The sequence below is a fragment of the Bufo gargarizans genome, chromosome 6, assembly GCF_014858855.1.
Source record: "Bufo gargarizans isolate SCDJY-AF-19 chromosome 6, ASM1485885v1, whole genome shotgun sequence".
Classification (NCBI taxonomy): domain Eukaryota; kingdom Metazoa; phylum Chordata; class Amphibia; order Anura; family Bufonidae; genus Bufo; species Bufo gargarizans.
In genome coordinates, this window is record NC_058085.1 from 247704496 (window position 1) to 247729616 (window position 25121).

At 43.2% G+C, this 25121-nt stretch overlaps 1 protein-coding gene across 7 annotated transcripts in view; it reads right to left on the reverse strand.

The window, feature by feature from the left end:
• The window catches only part of LOC122941436 (glycine N-acyltransferase-like), a 28452-nt gene extending 3537 nt beyond the window's left edge, over positions 1 to 24915 (reverse strand). The window contains exons 1-6 of one of the 7 annotated variants that reach the window (XM_044298693.1): positions 24836 to 24915; positions 22618 to 22696; positions 20517 to 20624; positions 19648 to 19774; positions 18805 to 18940; positions 2453 to 3181 (exon numbers count right to left, since the gene is read on the reverse strand). In XM_044298693.1, coding sequence (XP_044154628.1) covers positions 2764 to 3181; positions 18805 to 18940; positions 19648 to 19774; positions 20517 to 20624; positions 22618 to 22695 — 867 coding nt within the window. In that variant the 5' untranslated portion in view covers position 22696; positions 24836 to 24915 and the 3' untranslated portion in view covers positions 2453 to 2763. Of the gene's footprint in view, positions 1 to 2452; positions 3182 to 18804; positions 18941 to 19647; positions 19775 to 20516; positions 20625 to 22617; positions 22697 to 23561; positions 23704 to 23740; positions 23783 to 23808; positions 24289 to 24835 lie in introns of those variants that run through there. The other 6 variants (XM_044298695.1, XM_044298694.1, XM_044298692.1 and 3 more) reach the window with 6 other exon arrangements.
• Between the last annotated feature and the right edge of the window lie 206 nt (positions 24916 to 25121).

Here is a 25121-nt window from a genome sequence, read left to right on the forward strand (position 1 = left end):
CAACAACCTTCAGATACACTGAAAGTAAAAGCTGTCGAAAAAAACTATTGACATTTTAAATAAAGATCAATTAAAAATTGATTTTTAGCTCAAAATGAGTAAAATGCAATGATTAAAAAAAAATTGCCCCAAAGGTGTCCATAGCATTTACAAAGAGTCAGTCACCAGGGAATTCACTGTTAAACCAAGAACAGTTCCTTGTAGGACTAGCCCAGCCATATGTAATGATGCATTTCACTTCGTGATCCATTGCTTCATTCTGGAGAAGAAGAAAAAGTACTCCAAATACAAATGAGCAGGTAAATTAACCAAGGGAGGGTTCAAGAATAGAAACACAAGAATAAACCCAACTAATTTTGGTTTGCCTTTAGGGCATACCAAAAATAAAAAATTGAAGGGTGTGCCAACTCTTTGATACTGTAATTATGGGATTAAATGGCTAGGGTTATCTCATGACAACTGCCCATGCAAACTTGCTGTTGTAGGTTAATGCCCTCCCACCCATGCCAAAAATGTATTAAACAACAGATAAAAAAATAACTAAAACAAACATAATGGTAGGGTAGAAATTTACTGGATTTTGTCTGGACGGCCTGTCAATAATCCCACTGAACCTCCAGGTGTGCAGCTTGTAGTGAAAGTTAAACTTTAGGCTCAACTCCAATCAAGGGTCAGTCAGGGTGTGTGACCTTTCAATCATTCATGTCAGTTGAAGAAGTTGCCACCAGTGGCCTGTCACTCATGGTTTATGACCTCCAGTTATCCACTACTATAAATTGTATATCAGTATTTAAAGGGAACCTGTCACCGGGATTTTGTGTATAGAGCTGAGGACATGGGTTGCTAGATGGCCACTAGCACATCCGCAATACCCAGTCCCCATAGCTCTGTGTGCTTTTATTGTGTAAAAAAAAAACGATTTGATACATATGCAAATTAACATAAAAGAGTCATATCTTACTTGTGTGACCAGAGAAGAGTCATATTTTCAAGCTCTGACTCATCTCAGGTTAATTTGCATATGTATCAAATCGGGTTTTTTACACAATAAAAGCACACAGAGCTATGGGGACTGTATATTGCGGATGTGCTAGCGGCCATCTAGCAACCCATGTCCTCAGCTCTATACACAAAATCCCAGTGACAGGTTCCCTTTAAACATTGTATAGCACTAGTAATACAATTATCTGGGCACTGCATGCCAGTATTTAGGCTTTTTTTGGAGCTGGTATTAAATCACTGCGTGATAGTATTATATGGGCACAATATGGCAGTATTTAGGCAGTCTATGGAGCTTTTATTAGATCACTGTATATTAGTATTATTTGGTCACTGTATGCCAGTATTTAGAGCTTCTATGGAAGGAGGCTGTTCGTATTATTTACGCATTGCATGGTGATATTTATTTGCGTGGCACTTCTACACTCGGGTTGAATAAAAAATAACCATAACTAGTAAGTGATCCCCTTCTGCACGCCAACACTGCTCCAGTTCTTTCTGCTGTCTTCTTCCTGCTAAAGGCTCAACACACAGGAAAAGGCTGGAAATGACTAGCATCAGAGGATCAGTGAAGCAAGTAATGCTTATGTTTTATTTTTAACCCATTTTTATTGTCTGCTTTTACTCTGAGATTTTATTTTATTTTCTGTACAGCCATCTTCCCTGAGCTACTTCTCTGCTCTGTTAACAGTAGTTTCAATATATGTTTTACAGCAGCCACATGGACCATAAGAAACTGGTGCCTGGAGATGACTTGCTAACCGCTATAAGAGAGCTTTAGACCTACTTTCTAGTGAGCCTGTTATAGACTTGTGTTTATACACTGTGTTGTAAGGGTATTTTTAAGTACTGATTGGTTCTGTCCCCTTTAATTTTAGGTACATACACAAACCCCTAACCCCCATTTTGCCGATAAGGCCATATTCCTGAGTGGTTATCTCAGAGACATGCGTGCTGCACACTGGACATCTTTTGGAGGCGGGGCTGAAAGGGTATAAACTTGGCTGCACACAGACAGTTAATTGGTACTCCATTGAAGAAATCATTCAGGTAGGATGTCAGTTAAATACTATCCTTATCTTGTATGACCATTGGGTGTTGGCCATGTGCTAGGATATGGCGGACTTGGAGTCCCACCCATATTGTATCGGGCAGTCCATGTGATTATTATTTATTCTGTATGTAATTTGTCTGTATTACCTTATATTTAATCACACTTAGTAAATATATTTATTCACTTAGCCTGCGTAAGCTTATTTATTCTAAAATCATTAAATGCAGCAGACCCAAACAAGACATGAGACAGGAGGTGTGTCTTAAATGACCTCAGACTATTTGTAGGCACTGTAGCTAAACTGTCGTCACAGATCATAACTCTGCCACAAAGAAGTGGAGATAAAACCAACCAAAAATAATTCACTGAGCAAAACAAATAGCAAAGAAGCATGACCGATAGGTAGCAAATCATTTTTTATGCTTACAGGCCGTCACTCTAATGTATTATTTTAAAATTGTTTAGTGATAACAGCACAATGTAGCATTGTGTTATTTCGGTATTATCCTATTTGGCACTGGTGTGGTTATTTGTATAAACTATGAGAAGAGGTGCCAAAAAATGGTCTTTCAAATGGGCCCTATTTGGAACATGGTTGGCATGGGAAAGTACCACTTTGTATAACATGTAAAATAGTTATATGGAAAGGGGATTCTGACATTCGGGCTTTGTATGTCATAGAAAATACAGGTAACTCTTTTCTGCTGCTTTTAGTATTTTCCTTTTAGACTTTTACGCTGAAAGTTCCACTGGACCCATCTGCCCGTTTGTTGGAATCCTGTTTTGTGCAGCACAGCTTGACTCGCTTTATTATCAGGTGCAGCATGGGCATATATAGGAAACCCCCTGTTGTGATTGATTGCAGAAATCTTGAAAAGAATAATAGAGCTAAGTCCCAAATTCCTGTAGGCTGGTAAGGTGTATCCCATACGTATTTCCACAGAATGTTCAGAGGTTCCCCAGGCAATTGGCTGATCCACCCCTTTTTTTCTGACACCGATGGAAGGAAAAGTCTGGATACAGCGCTCTATAAAATGAAGACTATGGTGATTCTTGCCAAATAGCCACTGTTCGTTAACATAAGATGCTTCATGGGTTTGGAGTGGGGCAAACTGTAATTCATCTGAACTGTGTGAGAAAGGAAAAACAATAATTGATTGACTCTTGTCTTCCACCGTTCAGGCTTCACTTCATTCTTGTACTCTCTCTGATCAATACCTAGTATGTTCTTTTTCTTATGGTTGATTTGGTTTTCATTCTTCTGCCTTTTGTAATGAATCATAATCCTATAATCCCGATGGAACACAATTACCTACAGTACTATTTTTGTAAAACCACCTTAGTAATCCTTCTGGTATTGCTTTATGACATCTAAATCTTTACAGTTCTACTGAACCATCACCAAAGGGTTTTATGGTGGTCTAAATTTGGTTCAGTGGAATTGCACTGGTCTGGGTCTTGCAGCATGGATATTAAAATATGGATGCTATGGTCTTCTGAGACTGTTTCCTTGGCCGTTGGGTTTCCTAACCATTAAACTTTTACAACCCTCAAAAGAATTTCATCTTGCACATTTAAGCTCTATTACATTTAAGATACAAACCAAAGACAAATTAAATATGCTTGAAGGCTGGGTCAAATGTCATAACCAACTGAAATTCGAAGCTCTGAACATTTCTGGACCCTTCAAGGCGAGGACAACTTACTACACTCCCTTATCCACCTTCTCCCGGATGCTAAAACTATTATAGTGAATTCCGTGGAGGATGATTTGAGAAGATTGCACAAATTATGCCAGAAGCCACAACTCATTACACTAATACACGGTGAGACTGGAGTCCCTTAATCCTCTCAAACTTTTCTGACACCTTTACCACCCATCCCTTCTGTGCCTCTGTCAGAAGTAGCAACATGCCACTGTGTGATCATCCTTCCCATATATATAGACCTTTTGCTATATCATGAACAGGGCCAACTGGAGGTCAAATTAATACAGAACTACAGTCAATTCACATTATTTCTTTAACCTGTTACGGACACAGGCGTACAGGTACGCCCTGATGTCCTGGTACTTAAGGACACAGGGCGTACCTGTACGCCCTGTGTATTTCAGATCACCGCCGTGCGGTGGGCAGTGATCGGAACCCAGTGCCTGCTCAAATCATTGAGCAGGCACTCGGGGCCAATGCGCCGGGGGGTCCTGTGACCCCCCCGTGTAGGCGATCGCAGCAAACTGCAGGTCAATTCAGACCTGCGGTTTGCTACGTTTCCGGGTTATTCGTGTCTCTGAGGACCCGATAACCTGGAACAGGATGGTGATCGTGGTGTGATATTACACCACCAATCACCATCCTGCGATCTTGAGAGGTGATGTGACATCACCTCTCAGGATCGGCTCTGATTGGTCGGCTGCAGGGGTGGGAGGTTCAAATTAGCTGCACGTCGTCGGATCTCAGCACCCCCATGTTTCCAGGCATCACCCCATCTGTGCCCCAGCACCCCCCATCTGTGCAATCAGGTACTTAGGGAAATGCTAGGGAAAGGTTGGGTTAGGCAGGGATATAAAGGGAAAGTTAGTGGAAGTAAAACTGTTGGCGCATCGCACACCCTACCGCTGATCAACTTCGGACGGTTGATAAGCGATTTAGAATTTTTATTATTCAAATTATTTGCCCTTTTTTTAGTTAGTCTTTTGTTTGTTTGTTTGTTTGTCTGTTAGGTTTAGGGTGAGTTCACGAACACCCATGCCCCCACACCACACGCACACTGAATAAAGATTTACACGCACATACACACACTCTCCTATTGCCCGCCGAATGTTCTCGGCCAAGGAGGCATACGCCCAGCTTGCCTCCGAGTCCGAGAGCCTCAGTGAGGACGAGGATGACCCCACTTTCCTTTTGTCATCCGCGTCCTCCTCATTATCTAGCGATGATGATGAGCTCCTAAGGCGGCAGTGACACCGCCAGGCGGAGTAAGGGGACCGCCATGCTAGGGATCCTGTGGCCCACACTAGTACGAGCAGCTCTGGGGCTCGTACTAGTTTTCCGGCCCACTAGATAAGTCCACCGGAGCCCCCTGCCGGTGAACTTGTCTGGTGTACCCCAGAGCGTTTTGAGCCCGTGATTCCTGATTTTGTAGGCCAACCAGGAATCCAGATTTCCACAGTGGGCTTCACTGAATACGACTACTTTAGTCTTTTTTTCAGTGACCACTTTGTAAATCTAATGGTGGAGCAAACAAACCTGTACGCCCAACAGTTTGTTGCTCAACACCCGGGCTCCTTTTTGGCTAGGCCCGGTGGCTGGACCCTGGTCAGTGCAGCCGAGATGAGGACATTTTGGGGCCTCGTGCTGCACATGTGCCTAGTCAAGAAACCTAGTGTCAGGCATTACTGGAGTGGGGACATCCTCTACCAGACCCCACTTTACAGTACGGCCTTGACACGTACCCAGTTTAAGGCCATCCGGAAATGCCTGCATTATTCAGATAATGCAGCATGTCCCCCCTAAGGTGATCCTGCCTATGAATGCCTGTAAAAAAATCAGGCCAGTCATCGATCACTTTGGGGCCAAATTTGCACAGGCCTGTGTACCTGGAAGGGAGGTCGCGGTTGATGAGTCTCTCATTGCGTTCAAGGGGAGACTCATTTTCCGCTAGTATGTGCCCTCAAAGCGGGCGAGGTATGGCGTGAAGCTGTACAAACTTTGTGAGAGCACCTAAGGGTACACTTACAAGTTTTGTGTGTACGAGGGGCGAGATTCCTGTATTTAACCCCCAGAATGTCCCCCCACTCTGGGTGTTAGCAGGAAACTTGTGTGGGACCTTATGCACCCACTGCTAGATAAAGGTTACCACCTGTACCTGAATAACTTTTATACTAGTATCCCCTTGTTCCAGTCCCTCACCGCCAGATCCACATCCGCTTGTGGGACCGTGCAGAAAAATCAACGCGGCCTTCCTGCCCCCCCCCCCCCCCCCTCCAGGTACCTATCCCCAGGGATGATGCCTGTGCCCTTACCAGTGAAAACCTGTTGGTGGTCAGATATAAGGACAAGAGGGATGTCCTTGTACTGTCCACAATTCATGGTAACGGCATCACCCCTGTCCCTGTGCGAGGTACCGCGGCAACGGTCCTCAAGCACGATTGTATCGTCGACTACAATTGGTATATGGGAGGAGTTGATCTCTCTGATCAAGTCCTCAAGCCATATAACGCCATGCGCAAAACCCGGGCATGGTACAAAAAAGTTGCGGTCTACTTGGTGCAGGTTGCCTTGTACAACTCTTTTGTGCTGTCCCGGTACCATCCAAGAAAGTACACCCCTCAAGGTATCCAAAACAGATTTTACAAACGTCGTTAACCCTTTAGGTGTTCCACAAGAGTTATTGGCAAATGGAGATGAAATTTCAGAATTTCTATTTCTGGTAACCTTGCCTCACAAAAATTTGATATAGATAAACCAAAAATCATATGTACCCTAAAAATAGTCCGAACAAAACTGCCACCTTATCCTGTAGTTTCCAAAATGGGGTTACTTCTATGGAGTTTCTACTCTAGGGGTGCATGGATTAAAATGAAATTAAAGAATTAAAATTGGCAAATTTTCCATCTCCATTTTCCAATAACTCTTGTGCAACACCTAAAGGGTTAACAAAGTTTGTAAAATCAGTTTTGAATACCTTGAGGGGTGTAGTTTGTTAGGTGGGGTCACTTTTATGGAGTTTCTACTCTAGGGGTGCATCAGGGGGGCTTCAAATGGGACATGGTGTAAATAAACCAGTCCAGCAAAATCTGCCTTCCAAAAACCATATGGTGCACCTTTCCCTCTACGCCCTACTGTGTGCCCGTACAGTAGTTTACGGCCACATATGGGGTGTTTCTGCAAACTACAGAATTGGGGCAATAAATATAACATTTTGTTTGGCTGTTAACTCTTGCTTTGTTACTGGAAAAAATGGATTAGAATGGAAAATCTGCCCAAAAATATTAATTTTCAAATTTAATTCCCATTTGCCAATAACTCTTGTGCAACACCTAAAGGGTTAACAACGTTTGTAAAATCAGTTTAGAATACCTTGAGGGGTGTAGTTTCTAGAATGGGGTCATTTTTGGGTGATTTCTATTATGTGTGCCTCACAAAGTGACTTCAGACCTGAACTGATCTCTAAAAATTGGGTTTTTGAAAATTTCAGAAAAATTTCAAGATTTGCTTCTAAACGTCTAAGCCTCGTAACGTCCCCAAAAACTAAAATGTAATTCCTAAAATGATCCAAACATGAAGTAGACATATGGGGAATGTAAAGTAATAACTATTTTTGTAGGTATTACTATGTATTATAGAAGTGGAGAAATAGAAACTTGGAAATTTGGTATTTAAAAAAAAAAATGGTAAATTTGGTATTTTTTTATAAATAAAAAAGATTTTTTTTTTTACTTCATTTTACCACTATCATGAAGTACAATATGTGATGAAAAAACAATCTTAGAATGGCCTGGATAAGTTAAAGCGTTTTAAAGTTATCACCACTTAAAGTGACACTGGTCAGATTTGCAAAAAATGGCCTGGTCCTTAAGGTGAAATAAGGCTGTGTCCTTAAGGAGTTAACTCCCACCTGCCATACTTCCCACTAGATATTTTTTTTTCCGTGCTGGTGGTGGAGGAAGGGTGGTGAGGAGTTGGGAAGAATACTTTACTGGTGTGGGAAGCTTTTTATTTCTGTTCAGATTTCATTTGAGCGTTCCTTCAGATGTACTGTACGGTATATGTTGGGAGGATTGTCAAACACCTACCTCCTATGTATAGGCATAAGTGTGGCATACTTCTGCAATAGACTTCCATGTTAAAAAAAAAAGTATAATAGGCGGTATATGTTTTTTTGTGGAATGCTTTGAATGCTTAGATGCATAGTTGACTACTACTCCACTGCTACAACATTGTTTCAGAGGAGCAATGCAGAAGAGTCAGGCACATCAGAAATGTGTAGTAAGTTTATTCTGACTTAGGGAACGGTGGTTGATGGGTTTTCCTAGCAAAGTCATGGACTTCAACTCCCTCCTTTACCCCTCTCCCTGGTTCTTCCTTTTGCAGAACAGTAGAGCAGCTTTTCTCTAGCTGCTGTAACTGTACCTACACACAACTTAGTAGTTAGGACAAAGAGGGTGTCTGATTAACCAGTGCAGGGCTGAGAGTGTGTTACCGCAGTACAGCAAACTGTCAATCCTGTGATCTATCCACTCCCACGGTCCGTGAAAGATACAAGCAGTTTCATTAGGAATTGTAGACCCCTCTCTCCTGCTGTTCTGATGATGAAAATGACGCAGAAATCCAGTTTTTCCCTTACGTCCTAGCAGCACAAGTGGGGAGTTCTCCCCTGTGAAACTGGTACGACAGCTCGAATTTTTATTGATAAAAATTACTACCAAGCTAATTAAACAATTAACCTACCCCCCATAAAGGGACACCTGCCCTTCTACCAGTGCTTTTTTCTCTGTTGTGTGAACTTAGGACAGGTTCAGGCAGACCTGCCTGTAACCTTATTGATAATCTGTTGCTGCCAAGACTTAGACCTTTTTTGGCCTCTTTTTGATTTGCGTCACGTGTGCCATAACCCGGAAGTGCGTCAGATGAAGACTTCCGGGTCAGTGCGCGATACATCGGACTCAGTTTCTGGCTTGTTTTTCTTGCAGGTTCTTACCCAGCAGGGTTGATACCCTATTTTTTGGGGGCCCCCCCTTTTTAATTTTATGAAAGTATATGGAGCTATGCTGGGGGAAGGGTCTGTCAGCTATAAGCACGGCAGACGCCAGACTCTCCCTCTCTGCCTGCAGTAAGTTGTTCATACTAAAGTACTCTCTCTTCAAGTTTTTTTTTTAGATGGCGTCTCCGAATGGCGACCAGCATGGGAAATCCTCCCATAAACAGAAGCATCTAATTTGTGCCAATTGTTAGATGCCGATGCCGGACTCCTATGAATATAATAGGTGTCCTTTATGCCGTCCTCCCCCGACGCAACCCACTATGGGTGACATGTTCGGTTGGATTAAAGAATTTATGGGGAATTCCATTATGGAGATCAAAACTGCCCTTTCTTCTAAAAGGGCCAGAGTTTTATCCCCAGGTCCTGTACCAATGGCGGAAGACATCATTTCTATAGAAGACTGTTCCTCCTCTTCGGATGAAGATGATTCCACGTACCTTTTTCCTGCTGAGAAGACGCAAAGACTTCTACGCTCCTTCCGATCAAAGAATCATGATGTTGAGCAAGGGGAAGCTCCACCGTCCACCTCTAGGGGGCCAAGGGCCTTTAAAGTGGATGAAAATTTAAGGAAACTAATGCTAACAAAATGGAAGCATCCTGAAAAAGGTCCGGTTCTCACTAAGAGATTTAAGCTGATGTTTCCTCTCCAGGAGTCGGAATCAGAACTTTGGGTACTGCCTCCGAAGGTCGATATGGCGATCTCCAGGTTATCTAAAAGGACCTTAGTTCCCTCTGATGATGGAAGCAACCTTCAGGATCCATTAGATCGCAGGGCTGAATGTACTCTGAGGCACAGCTATTCCGGGTACCTCAAAGGAGCCGAAAGATTAAAACCTAGAATCCTGAGAATTATCCCTGAATAGGATTTATCTGTTGTTCTGAAGGGGCTATCCTCTCCCCCCTTTGAACCCTTGGAAAATGTGGACCTTAGATTTTTATCTTTGAAGGTCACATTCCTACTGGTCATAACTTCGGCCAAGAGGATTGGAGAACTTCGGGCCTTGGCGGCCCTGAGCCTTATACCCTGTTCCTCCAGGACAGAGTTCTGTTGAGGTTTCTACTGACCTTTGTCCCCAAGGTACCATCATTTAGAAATACTAACCAGACCATCACCTTACCGGTTTTATGTCCCTCTCCCTCATCTCCGGAGGAAGAAGCCCTCCATTCCTTGGACATTGCACGAAATCTCAGAATCTCCCTGAACAGAATTGAGGACTTCAGAAGATCCAAACACCTCCTGCTGTCCTATCGGGGAAAAACAAAGGTCTAAAAGCCTCTAAACCCTCTTTGAGTAGATGGGTAAAAGAGGCAATCCATGAAGCTTTTCTAGCTCAGGAGTTGGCTCCTCCATCCTTTGTCACTGCCCACTCTACAAGGGCAGTATCTACTTTGTACGTGGAGAAAAGTTTGGTTCCGCTAGAACAAATCTGTGCTGCAGCTTCTTGGAGCTCCCACAGCACTTTATGAAGCATTACCACCTAGATTCTAGGCGCTCTGAGGGAGTGTCATTTGGACATACCATTCTCAGTGCCGCCTTCTCAGAAAAAAAGAAAAAAGAAAACGGGGGACGCTCCAAATTTGTCTGTTGCTCCTTACTAGGTCCCCACTTGTGCTGCTGGTTAGGACGTAAGGGAAGCGTTAATTTTACCGTAAATTTGTTTTCCCTTAGTCCTAACAGCAGCACACAAATTTCCCACCCTATTTTTGTTTTGTGTACTTGCTGATAAACCACTGGTAGAAGGGCGGGCGTCCCTTTATGGGGGATGGGTTAATTGTTTAATTAGCTTGGTAGTAATTTTTATCAATAAAAATTCCAGCTGTCGTACCAGTTTCACAGGGGAGAACTCCCCACTTTGTGCTGCTGTTAGGACTAAGGGAAATTTACGGTAAAACTAACGATTTGCACAAAAAGTGTCAACGTGTATATGTGCATATTATGCATCAGTGTCTATTACTGCATATAATGTCTGTTTAATATGTGCATATAATATATGTGTGGTATCTGTGCATATAATACATTTATGTGCAATGTACTGTATGTGTATTGTAAATGTGTGTGATATGTGTGTATAATGTGTGAAATATGTGCATATAAAGCAGTAATGGCTCCCTGATGAAAAACTGCAGCCTGAATACTCTGTGTTGGCCACAGGAGTGATGCAGAAAACAAATCAAGGGCTGGTTAGCCTATACTTGGCCAATAGGTTCTAGGCTTGTCTTCAAAATTGGCCCTGAATCCTCAATCACACCTATGCAGAATGGCATCTTGGAGAAGCAGGAGGATAAAATTAACTGGTACAACAAAGAGCTTTTGGTGTCACCAATGTGTGGTATCTGGCACTGTAGGGACACTGTGGCTACAGGCCAAATTAGGAGGAGACAAGACAGTTTAGTATCTACCATATTCAGGGGCAATTTGGTTCGCACTGTCAAAAGGACAAGGGACACTGACGTTGGCATTGGTGGGAGAACCTTTTACCTGGCAATGTCAGGCAGTATTATGGCTGGTAATGTAAGTATGTGACTAAAAGAAGAAGAGGCAAGCCAATGGAAGAGAGGGGCAATTTTAGAGCAGTTGTTTGGCACCAGAAGATGCAAATCTCTTGGATGGACAAGTTTGGAAAAGTGGGTTGGATGGATAATTTTGGAGCAGTGGTTTGGGTGGACAGTGTTGGAGCAGTGCTTTGGCATCAGATTATTATTTCACTGTATGGCAGGGCAGCGGTGGGGAGGAGCGCCCAAATTTAAAGAAAAGCCAGGGCCTATGGTCTACTTAATCTTCCACTGGTTATATGAAGATATACAATAGTGTGTGCAATATGTGCACATTATGTGTACATGTGTAATATATACAGTTCATGGTTGCGTAATACAGCACTGTATGTACATATAATGTATATGTAATATGTGCAGGTATTGTGTATGCATGTAATATGTACATATGTGTAATATGTGCATACAATGTATGTGTGCAATGTGTGTGCATATAATATATATGTATAGGTAATATGTTTATATTACCTGACAATACATTAGTACTATATTGCAGTATTATTTAGGTTAGGGTCTAAGTATGAGGTTAACTGGACAAAATAGATACTGGGGTTTACGTTTAGTTGAAAAATGCGTTTAACTGCCTGAAAAAAGCGTTAAAAATTAAAACTTTATTCAAGAAATATGTGGCTTGTCCAAGTATTTTTCACACATATAAGGCTGGATTATAGAGATAGGAAAATATGTACAACCCTCTCTCCCATCTGACGCGTTTCTACACCTCTATTTCTCGGTGTGTCATCAGGAGCATTTTAGCAATAAAATACACTATTAGTATAGCTGAAAGCTTCTGATAGCAAGCAGTCAGAGTGTTGTAGCCCACGGCACTATGACAGCCTTAACCTCTTTAGGACAGGGTTCCCCAACTCCAGTCCTCAGGGCCCACTTGCCGGTCAAGATTTAGGAGTATCCCATAGAATGAAAGGTGTGGTAAATCCTGATGGATGGACACTAATTATATCAGCTGCCCAATACTAAGGAAATCCTGAAAACATGACCGGCAGGTGGGCCCTGAGGACTGGAGTTGGGGACCACTGCTTTAGGACACATGACGTACCGGTACGGCATGTTGTCCCGGTACTTAAGGACACATGAGTATGTGTATTTCCGATCACCGCCGCCCGGCGAGTGGTGATCGGAACAAGGTGCCTGCTCAAATCGCCGCAAAACGCAGGTCAATTCAGACCTGCGGTTTGCAGCTTTTCAATGGTGTGGCATCGGCGGCGCAGGTGCCATCGGGTCCCCGTGGAGCTGTAGGGGGGACCCGAAGGCATGACAGGCAGCGCGATGCCTAAGGAAAGCATTGCGCTGCCTTCCGGTGACGAGCCTGTGGAGATACTAAAACATCATTTTTTTGTTTTAAAAAAGCTGTTATTGTGTAAAACTTACATAAATAAAAAAAAGTATACATATTAGGTATCGCCGCGTCCGTATCATCCAGCTCTATAAAAATATCACATGACTAACCACTCAGATGAACACCGTAAAAAAGAAAAAGAAGAACTGTGCTAAATAAACACATTTTTGTCACTTTACATCACAAAAAGTGTAATAGCAAGCAATCAAAAAGTCACACGCACCCCAAAATAGTGCCCATCAAACCGTCATCTCATGCCGCATCAATCATAGCCTACCCAAGATAATCTCCCAAAAACTGAAAAAACTATGGCTCTCAGACTATGGAAACACTAAAACATGACTTTTTTTGTTTCAAAAATAAAATCATTGTGTAAAACCTACATAAAAAAGTATACATTTTAGGTATCGCCGCGTCCGTGACAACCTGTTCTATAAAAATACCACATGATCTAACCTGTCAGATGAATGCTGTAAGTAACAAAAAATAAAAACAGTGCCAAAACAGCTATTTCTTGTTACCTTGCCTCACAAAAAGTGTAATATAGAGCAACCAAAAATCATATGTACCCTAAAATAGTACCAACAAAAATGCCACCCTATCCTGTAGTTTCTAAAATGGGTTCACTTTTTTGGAGTTTCTACTCTAGGGGTGCATCAGAGGGGCTTCAAATGGGACATTGTGTCCAGCAAAATTTGCCTTCCAAAAACCGTATGGCATTCCTTTCCTTTTGCGGCCTGCCGTGTGTCCATACAGCGGTTTACGGCCACATATTGGGTGTTTCTGTAAACTACAGAATCAGAGCCATAAATATTGAGTTTGTTTAGCTGTTACCCCTTGCTTTGTAACTGGAAAAAAATTATTTAAATGGAAAATCTGCCAAAAAAGTTAAATTTTGAAATTGTATCTCTATTTTCCATTTAATTCTTGTGGAACACCTAAAGGGTTAACACAATTTGTAAAATCAGTTTTGAATACCTTGAAGGGTGTAGTGAATGGGGTCATTTTTGGGTGGTTTCTATTATGTAAGCCTCACAAAGTGACTTCAGACCTGAACTGGTCCTTGAAAAGTGGGTTTTTGAAAATTTCAGAAAAATTTCAAGATTTGCTTCTAAACTTCTAAGCCTTGTAACATCCCCAAAATATAAAATATAATTCCCAAAATGATCCAAACATGAAGTAGACATATGGGGAATGTAAAGTAATTATTTTTGTAGGTATTACTATGTATTATAGAAGTAGAGAAATTGAAACTTGGAAATTTGCAATTGTTTACAAATTTTTGGTAATTTTTTTTTTTTTTATAAATAAAAATTATTATTTTTTACTTCATTTTACCAGTGTCATGAAGTAAAATATGTGATGAAAAAACAATCTCAGAATGGCCTGGATAAGTCAAAGCATTTTAAAGTTATCACCACTTACAGTGACACTGGTCAGATTTGCAAAAAATGGTCTGGTCCTTAAAGTAAAAATGAGCCCAGTCCCTAAGCGGTTAAATGGCCGCCCCTAAGGCCGGATATATACCTAAGAGATATAGAAAGAAGGTTAACAATGAATAAGCAATAGTCACAAAAGGTGACTACACTCACCTAAAGAATTATTAGGAACACCTGTTCTATTTCTCATTAATGCGATTATCTAGTCAACCAATCACATGGCAGTTGCTTCAATGCATGTAGGGTTGTGGTCCTGGTCAAGACAATCTCCTGAACTCCAAACTGAATGTCAGAATGGGAAAGAAAGGTGATTTAAGCAATTTTGAGCGTGGCATGGTTGTAATCTGCTCAGTTACTGGAATTTTCACGCACAACCATTTCTAGGGTTTACAAAGAATAGTGTGAAAAGGGAAAAACATCCAGTATGCGGCAGTCCTGTGGGCGAAAATGCCTTGTTGATGCTAGAGGTCAGAGGAGAATGGGCCGACTGATTCAAGCTGATAGAAGAGCAACGTTGACTGAAATAACCACTCGTTACAACCGAGGTATGCAGCAAAGCATTTGTGAAGCCACGACACGCACAACCTTGAGGCGGATGGGCTACAACAGCAGAAGACCCCACCGGGTACCACTCATCTCCACTACAAATAGGAAAAAAAGGCTACAATTTGCACAAGCTCACCAAAATTGGACTGTTGAAGACTGGAAAAATGTTGCCTGGTCTGATGAGTCTCTATTTCTGTTGAGACATTCAATTGGTAGAGTCCGAATTTGGCGTAAACAGAATGAGAACATGTATCCATCATGCCTTGTTACCACTGTGCAGGCTGGTGGTGGTGGTGTAATGGTGTGGGGGATGTTTTCTGGGCACACTTTAGGCCCCTTAGTGCCAATTGGCCATCGTTTAAATGCCACGGGCTACCTGAGCATTGTTTCTGACCATGTCCATCCCTTCATGACCACCATGTACCCATCCTCTGATGGTTACTTCCAGCAGGATAATGCACCATGTCACAAATTGGTTTCTTGAACATGATAATGAGTTCACTGTACTAAAATGGCCCCCACAGTCACCAGATCTCAACCCAATAGAGCATCTTTGGGATGTGGTGGAACGGGAGCTTCATGCCCTGGATGTGCATCCCTCAAATCTCCATCAACTGCAAGATGCTATCCTTTCAATATGGGCCAACATTTCTAAAGAATGCTATCAGCACCTTGTTGAATCAATGCCATGTAGAATTTAGGCAGTTCTGAAGGCAAAAGGGGGTCCAACACCGTATTAGTATGGTGTTCCTAATAATTCTATTGAATTATAAAGCAGGTATAGGATATGGTGTCATTCAGACCCATTGCTTTGACAGTATGCGCTTCTTTGTGCAATAGGATGCTGTCCACAGCTCCACCTATTGAGGGCACCCTCTCATTTTCAACTGAATGGCTACGGGTTCACTATCGGCCATCATGTGAATGTAGCCTGAGGGATGGGAAACCCTAGTGGTGGTCAGAGAGACTAAGGCTACTTTCACACTTGTCTTTTGGCTTTCTGTTTGTGAGAACCGTTCAGGGCTCTCACAAGAGGTCCAAAACGGATCAGTTTTGCCCTAATGCATTCTGAATGGAAAAGGATCCGCTCAGAATGCATCAGTTTGCCTCCGTTCCGCTCTGGAGGCGGACACCAAAACGCTGCTTGCAGCATTTTGGTGTTCGCCTGATGATGCAGAGGCAAACAAATCCGTCCTGACACACAATGTAAGTCAATGGGGACGGATCCGTTTTCACTGACACAATGCAAAACAGACCTGCCCCTATTGACTTTCAATGGTGTTCAAGACGGATCCGTTTGGCAATGTTAAAGATAATACAAATAGATCCGTTCTGAATGGATGCATGCGGTTGTATTATCGGTGCGGATCCGTCTGTGCAGATCCATGACGGATCTGCACCAAACACGAGTGTGAAAGTAGCCTAAGCTAAAGACAGAGCACATGAATTCAGGAATGTAGAAGCTGGGTGCCTCTGTGTGGTTGATGAAGGCATAAAAAATAATCAATAGCACAGAGGAAGAAGGGGTCCATAGTAATATTAGGTTCTCCAGTTTCCCTGTTTCCTGAGTTGCATAGGAAGCAGATAGATGTGACTACAGTAATAATGGATACCTGAACAGTCCTCTGTGCTGATATGTGACCAAATCAAAGTTTACCTTTTATTTGGTCATAAATCAACTTAGAAGGTCATTCAGGAGAAAAGAGATGCCAGATGGATTTAGCATAGAATGGCTTTCTGCAGCTGGCTGTGTAATAAATATACAAGCCGGCCAGGGGCGTAACTATAGGGGAAGCAGGGGAAGCGGCTGCTTTGGGGCCCTGACCCAGGAGGGGCCCATCCAGGGGAAGGAGGACTACAAGATTTTGTCAGGGCCCCCTCAGCAGTATTACACAATTAAATTATATACAGTGGCAGTATAGACGGATGGAACAGCCAGGGCCGGCCTTAGGTGTTCAGGCACCCTGTGCGAGCTAACCTTGTGGCGCCCCCCCCCCCCCCTCAAAAAAAATAATATTGTGTGGCACAGTGTATGCTATATGTGTATAACAAACATATTTCACATGAAAACTTACTTGGCTTGGCCCTTGGGGATCTCGGACGCCACTTCCACACTTTGGCCGGGGGCTCAGCGGAGCTGATGAGGTGTTTTATCCTAATGAGAAAGATTTCATAATAAGGATTTGGAGAAGGGGCAGAGGGATAGCAGAGCAGGGAGAGGCTGGTGCTGCTACAGAGGGGGTCATACCATGGGGGAGTAATAAAGCCCACCATAATGCCCCCCCCAGTAGTAATAATTCTCCTTATAATGTGACAGTGCAAAAAATACCCCCTTGTAATGCCCCCATTTGAGCTAATGTCCTCATAGTGCCCCCATAATGTGCCAGTATAAAATACCCCTATATAGTGCCCCTAGTAAATGACCCCATAGTGCTCCACACCCTCCTTCCTCCTAGTGTCCCCCATAATTTGCAAGTATAAAATACCCCTTCTTAGTGCCCCCCGTAGATGACCCCATAGTACTCCTCTCCCCCCTTCCCCATAGTACCCACCATGTGTCCCAGTATAAAATTGTACTGTACAGAGAGCCCATATAAAATACCCCTTCTTTGTGGCCTCAGTAGATGCCCCTATAGTGCCCCCAATCATGTGCCAGTATTAACAGCCCCCCCCTGTGCCAGTAATAATAGCCCCCTATGCCAGTAATAGCAGCCCCCCTGTGCCAGTAATAGCAGCCCCCAGTAATAACAGCCCCCAGTAATAAGAGCCCCTCTGTGCCAGTAATAACAGCCCCCAGTAATAAGAGCCCCTCTGTGCCAGTAATAACAGCCCCTCTGTGCCAGTAATAACAGCCCCCAGTAATAAGAGCCCCTCCGTGTCAGTAATAACAGCCCCCAGTAATAAGAGCCCCTCTGTGCCAGTAATAACAGCCCCCAGAAATAAGAGCCCCTCTGTGCCAGTAATAACAGCCCCCAGTAATAAGAGCCCCTCTGTGTCAGTAATAACAGCCCCCAGTAATAAGTGCCCCTCTGTGCCAGTAATAACAGCCCCCAGTAATAAGAGCCCCTCTGTGTCAGTAATAACAGCCCCTCTGTGCCAGTAATACCAGCCCCCCACTTTGCCAGTAATAACAGCCCCCGCCAGTAAAAGTATTGTACATAATAAAAAAAAACAAAAAAAACACATACTTACCTCCATGTCAGTGATGCGATGCAGGCCTCTTCTGGCCTGTGTCCCACGCTGTATGGCTCAGGCGGCGTGATGACGTCATCGCGCCGCCTGCGCCGGCCTCTGATAGGCTGCAGGCACTAGGCCAGCAGCCTATCAGAGGAAGGGAAAGGGACACGCCTCTCCCTCCCCTACCGCAGCACAGGCAGGCATCTGTATCGCTGTCCTAAGGACGGCGATACAGATGACTGGAGATGAGCGCTTCCACTATGGAAGCGCTCATCTCCCTGTGCCCAGCCGCCGCCGCCAGCTCGGGGGGGGGCAATTGCCCCGTTCCCCCCCCCTGGATCCGCCACTGACACAGGGGAGGGGGAATCAGGTCAAACAGGGGAGGGGGCCCAGGGGGCCCGCCCCGAGGGAGAACACAAGTGCCGCCTCGCCTGCCGCATATTACACTGCGAGCTGTCGGCCGTCCGCCCCCCGTGTTGCTATGGCGCCCTGTGTGGCCGCACAGCCCGCACACCCCAAAGGCAGGCCCTGGGAACAGCTGCCGACCTGGTCTGAGAGAGCGATCTTTGCTAGCCACAGGAATGGGGGCGGCATGAAAGGGGTTGTGAAAAAATTACTGGAGGAGGGGGGCCCCATTAAAAAATTTGCTTTGGGGCCCAGTCATTTCTAGCTACGCCACTGAAGCCGGCTGCAGAAGGCAAAGTATATTTTTTTTATTAAACCCAATTAGAAATTTATTTTTAGCACAAAGTACTTGAAATGTCAATAAAAATGCTTAAAAATCTTTCAGCTTGAGGTAAAAGCAGATATACATAGCAGGAGTACATATCCCAACTAATATCACAATGGACACTGGTGCCACAATCAGTTACTCACTGCTACCCATAATACATGCATTGTTAGGGAATAAGGCATACCTTATATTGCTCATGTTCTCCAGGTCTTTACTCTCCATTCCATCTCTCATATATAACAGATTACTTGTGGTATGGATTTGGCTGCCATGCTTGGAGCTGACTTCTTGAAGGACGCCAGTCAATGCTGGCTGACACCCTGCAAAAAACATAATGATAAAGCCATAAACAGAGAAAAAAAATATATTATTGTAATGATGATTAAGCAATGATATTTTATTTATCTTTAATAGCCATTAATTCAAAGGCCCAAAACGAGTACAATAATAATGATAGGTCATCAGTATAAAAGTTTTGGAAAACCCCTTTAACTGACCGGTACAGAGAGGACCCTGCCCGCCAGGGCTCACAAGTTACAAGGGAAGGAAGAAGGAGACAGTAGGTCAAGGAAGAAGCTGCTCATCTGACTGTGTGGTGGCAGCAGGTTATTGTAGGTCATAGGCTTTCCTGAAAAGGTGAGTTTTAAGGTTGTTCAGATTTTGGAGGAGAGTCTGATGTGCTGGGGTGCTGAATTCCAGAGTTTGGGAGACGTAAGAAATCTTGTATATATGGGATCTGTGCCATCCCATTGATAGGTGATAACTTGATATAAGTGGAATACCCCTTTAATGAGAGTTGTAAACATCTAAAAGCATTGACCTCCATCTAAAGGAGGCTGCAGGCAAACATTGTTATCCTGCACTGAGATGTGGTAGCAGATCAGCCTGGGCACCCTCCAACCAAATGCACCATACCTTCCTACAGAAGGAACACCTCTGACTAGAGGGTTGTCATGGCTCCACCTTGGCTATAGGTCACCTTACCAAGTCCATAGTCACAATGTCTTTTTCTTTGTGACATGTTCACCTTGTATCTGTAACTCTTGCTTCCAGTTCACAGTTTGAGGATCTTGGAGGAACTGTCGCAACCCCTGTGGGTCTTTACTGAAGAGAAAATATGTGTTGGTGTAAGGATCTGAGGGATCTGTCATTTCCTATGGAAGAAAGCAGATTTTTGAACTATAAAGAACATGATTATTGTTAAGGAACCAGATTATTATTATTACAAATTATTAACATGAGGTGGCAGCATTAGATTTCGTACTGACATGAAAAGTAGTGAAGTTTGTCCTAGTAAAGGGCACTGGATTACTAGAGTAATTTATTAACATGAAACACAAGATTAATTTGGCCGCTACTCTGATGTTTTCTATGGCTTGAGCAATTCCCAGTGCCCACTGACGTGCACTTGTTGTGTGCCAATACTGCATGACTGGTTATACTCGGACATCTTATTTGTGGTTTTGAAGGATGGCAGTAGCAATGCTGGAGTAGATTGTACCTTTCATGCTGCTTCTGTCTGCAATATGAGTACATAAATGCAATACATTAACCTACTGTAAGGAACAGCAGCTTGTATGGCAAAGTAACTAGAGAGCTGTTATTTGGCACTGTATGGTATGGTTATCTGTACATTGTATGACAGCATTATTCGGTCACTATATGGTATGCTATATGGGGATGGGTCAATAGAAGGCTGCACATGGAGACAGAAGCTCTGGGCTCAGGCAAACATAAGGTGCAACATTTTTCTCAAACAATTGCATTAGCCCAAGATGAAGAATAAAACCGCAAAGTCATTAAATCATCAGAGGCAGATTATATGGAAAGCAAAAGAGGAAATTTCCCAGGGGCTTCCTCCATCATCTTGGCCCCGAGTATCTTTTTTCAACTCACTTCCAATGGAGGTCGACATATGACAGAAGTAAAGTCTGGCCACTGGTCCACCAAAACCTGAAGCCTAAAAGGATTTTTCTCAATCACATGATGCAAAGCCCCGCACACCTGCAAAAGAAATGCTTCAGAATAATGCGAATGATACACTCAACCTACACACAAAGGGAATACATTCTAATGCAAATTAGAGAGCGCAAAGGATGCCTTGACAATAAGCCAAAAACCAAGCGCCCCCTGCTGGGACCTCCAGTAATCAGATGTTATATGTGGGGAATCCTGGTAGTAAATGTTCAATTTCACTGCAGCCCCACCACAGGGAATATGAAGCACAGTGCCCAGTCAAATCAATAGGTTGTCTGTATAATGTAGGACAGTGACAGGTCCTCTGGGACAAAAGATACTCTTAGTTAGCTCTCTCCAGTCTGGCCAGAAAATGAGGATGCCCGTCTAATAAATCAGAATTCCCAAAGGAGCTGTGAAAAATGAAAGGTGGAATCTGATTGGTTTCTATGGGCAACAAAGCCAGTTCTACTATACACCAGTTTGATAAATGACCCCCATAGTGTTTCTAAAGTGGACAACCCATTATTGTAATCTTTCACAAAATGAGTGTACAATACAATCAAAAACTGCCACAAAACCTATGTGTAAATCCATCCTTAAAAACATTTTTGCAAAAGGCAGGGAAGCTATTTTAATAATTTTAAAAAGTTATGCTCATAGTTTCGAACCCCCTCCGGAGTCCATTGCTGCCATGGTAATCCTCTGCATTCCTGCAGCTGTGATGCCACTTTTTAGGCTGCAGGAAATGCCCATATACCACACATGACCACACCAGCCAATCACTGCCTCAGCAGTATAGAGCATTTCTTAGAATAAAATAAGATCAACACTTATGGAAACAGAAACCTAGAATTGCGTCACGAGTGACATCACTCGTCACGCAAGGGGGCAGGTCACCATCGCGGTCTGCTATTGGATGCACCCTGTGTTGCTAGATGTTGTGACATGCACGATGGCTGTGGTGGGATCCGGGAGGACACAGGCGTCGGGGACTAGGAAAGTATTGTCTATATGAGGTTCTCGGGCATTGTGGGGGGATTTCCAGGTTTGGATAATCCCTTTAACTATGTAACTATCTGACTAGTTTAGGGCACACTTGGTCCAAGTGGAGTATCTTGACATTAAACACAGTTAAAGGGGTTGTCCGGGTTCAGAGCTGAACCCGGACATCCCTCCATTTTCACCCAGGCAGCGCCCCTGACAGGAGCATCGGAGCAGTTCATGCTCCGATGCTCTCCTTTGCCCTGCGCTAAATTGCGCAGGGCAAAGGCATTTTTAGGAGTTCCGGTGATGTACTGGGGCTCTCCATGGGGCTGACAGGAACCCCGGTGACGTCACCAGCACTGATGGGCGGGATTTAGCTCTGCCCTAGCCAGTAAAACGGCTAGGGCAGAGCTAAAGCCCGCCCCTCAGAGCCGGTGATGTCACCGCACACACTGCCGGGCGGAAGTTACCGCCCGGCAGTGTGTTATTGAAAACAAAAGAGCCCGTGCCCTGCGCGGTTTAGCGCAGGGCAGGCACGGGAGCGCATCGGAGTATGAGATGCTCCGATGCTAGGCTCAAAGGGGCTGCCGGGGTGAAAATAAGGGTATGTCCGGGTTCAGCTCTGAACCCGGACAACCCCTTTAAGCGGTGGTGGTGCATAACACAATGACTCAAAGAAGAAATGAGTAATTAGAGAAGTCAATCACTGCCCCTCATGCCCCGTACATAACACAGTGGATTTAATTGATTAGATATGTCATAATGATCTGATGGGTGGAGTTCAGACAGCTGGGGAGGTCCATGTTCCCATGATAGAGGTGGTTCATGCTCTCTCAGCTGTTTCCATAGCCCCAATTCAAGATTATGAAGAACCATGCATGAGCGGTGACCTTTCCACCAGGAAAATAGGATCTGGCACCCTTATATATAGGACTTGGGGGAACTCCCATAGGATATTTATAGTATATCCAACTAGTATATTAGAAGACCATTAAAGTGTAACTGCTATACTTGTACCACAGGTAAAACCTGATGTCTGCATTTCACTCCTTACCTTCAAGGACTCTGGAAAGCTATGTGTCAGTAGCCTTCTGAGAGAGGCAAGCTTTGAAGAACAGGTCAGGACTAGCATTCTAGAGACGGGAAATAAATTATAAAAATGGTTGAAACAACAACAAAAACTTAACAAAATGACTTGTACCGAACATCGTAGACAGATGACAAATGGGGGGAATTTATCATGAGGAGAATATTTAAAGTCAGTTTTGATTGACTCTGCGTTGATGTACTTTATGCCACATTTATCGAATGTCACATGTTGTTTGATAAATTTGTCTAATCTATTTGTCTAGAAAAGCTACTCCAGTTTTCCTACTCCTCCTGTAGTGAGATTGCGACTTTTTATCTGTAGTAAAACTTATTAACATAGCTGGCCACTCACATTTCAAAAGTGTAGTGAGTGGTCTAAAAGTGCAAAAAGTCGCAAAAGCCCGATTTTGAGACTTTTTGAAGTCAGAATTCTGGAGTGAAGGCATGATAAATCAGGGCTAAAGTGTAAATGTAATGAGACACAAAATACTAATTTAGTCAGACGATATACACTGTCGTAAGTGATAATGGTGCTTCTGTGACACTTAACATAGATATTACTGCGACTTACATAATAGTATAGTGTCACAAACTACAGTACTACAAAGTATACTATGCCTGAGAAGAAAGTACTTGGTGTAACAAATGGTCACTTACAGAAAATGGCATTCTACTCCAAATCTATGGCATTTTGTGTTATAACTATGTGGAGCTGTTCCTCGGTTATTACTCCAAAACATTTATGAACAATGTGACAACCGGGCACTGCCATTCCACTTGTCTGACACTGGCAGTAATTACTAAACTGGGGGGACCAACTCTTAAATGGCAACACCCTCTTGTGTCATATAATTATATGCAGAGTAACAGAATGGCATGGACTCTGTCTAAAGAAAAAAAGGCACTTACCTATTCCCCATCGCTATATTCCAGTACTAATGGTCCCGTCCCCACTGCTTCTGGTCCCCTGTGGACCGAAATTGTCATGTGCAACATTATGCAGCGTGGAGGGGACCCTCGGCACAGGAACAGAGAGCCAATCATGTAGGATAGTAGATAAAGTACATTATAAAAAACAAATTACATACGCTCGCATACACTGCACACAGAAAGTAGAGGACAATCTTCTTCCCGGACATTACAGAGAAGTACTGACCTGTACTAAAGTGAATTACCTGTAGGTACTCGGCTGCAACTGAATTTCCCTATTTAGCTGTGCAGTCTATCTGCCTATATCAGTCTCTCTTCTCGCACTCAGTACTTGCCAGGTCATTCCAGGAAACAGAGGGAATGACATAATGACTTGGCCTTCATGAGACAACCGTTTGTGGCACAGAGTACACAGCTAAAAGATTGTGACACAGAATATCACAGCCTAATTATATAACCATATATATTATATATCAAGAACAGCTCACACAGGACATGCAGGGCAATCAGGGACAGAACATACAAGATCAGACCTATACTACATTACAGAGGACGAAACATACAAGATCACATCTATAGTACAAAACATGCAAGACCACATCTGCAGTACAATACAGAGGACGACACATACAAGATCACATCTATAGTGCAATACAGAGGACTAAACATACAAGATCACATCTATAGTACATTACAGAGGACAGATCACATCTATAGTACATTACAGAGGATAGATTATAGGCTATAACATCTCTAGTAAATTACAGAGGATAGATCACACAGGATCACATCTATAGTATATTACAGAAGACAGATGAGATCAAGATCACATCTATGATACGTTACAGAAAACAGATCACATCTCTATTAAATTACAGAGAACAGATCACACAAGATCACATCTCTAGTACCTTACAGAGGACAGATCACAAAAGATCACATCTCTGTTACATTACAGAGGACAGATTATAAAGAACAATATAAATATTACAGATGACCAATCATGCAGGATAGTAGATAAAGTACATTATAAAAGACAAACCACACAGGCTACATTATAGAGGACACATCATACAGGATCTATAGTATATTATAAAGAGCAGATGACACAGGGTGGTGTGTCCAGGACGTCACAGAAACAGCTTATACAGGAAGACTTATATTGGACATCATTAAAAAGAACAGGTCATAAAGAATGACATGTACAGGCCATGCTATAGGATACAGCATATAATATGCAGTGGGTACATCACCTGCTCCAGACCAGGTCCTGCACACTATAATGTAGCAGTGTGAACTGTGCTCAGGACAGGTATTGTGCTGTATTTAGCAGAGTGAATTCACTATCCAATGACAACTGATCTTTAATATTAAACCATGAAACAGTAAACTTAATCTGGCAGACAAATCTACTAGGTGAGAAGCAATGACCCTTACCTGGATAGAGGGAGCATTATGGCATTTTATTCCAAAGGCAAATATGGTGCTCAACAGGAATTAGCATGCAGCAGCCTGGGACAGCTGGGTGACAAACATATG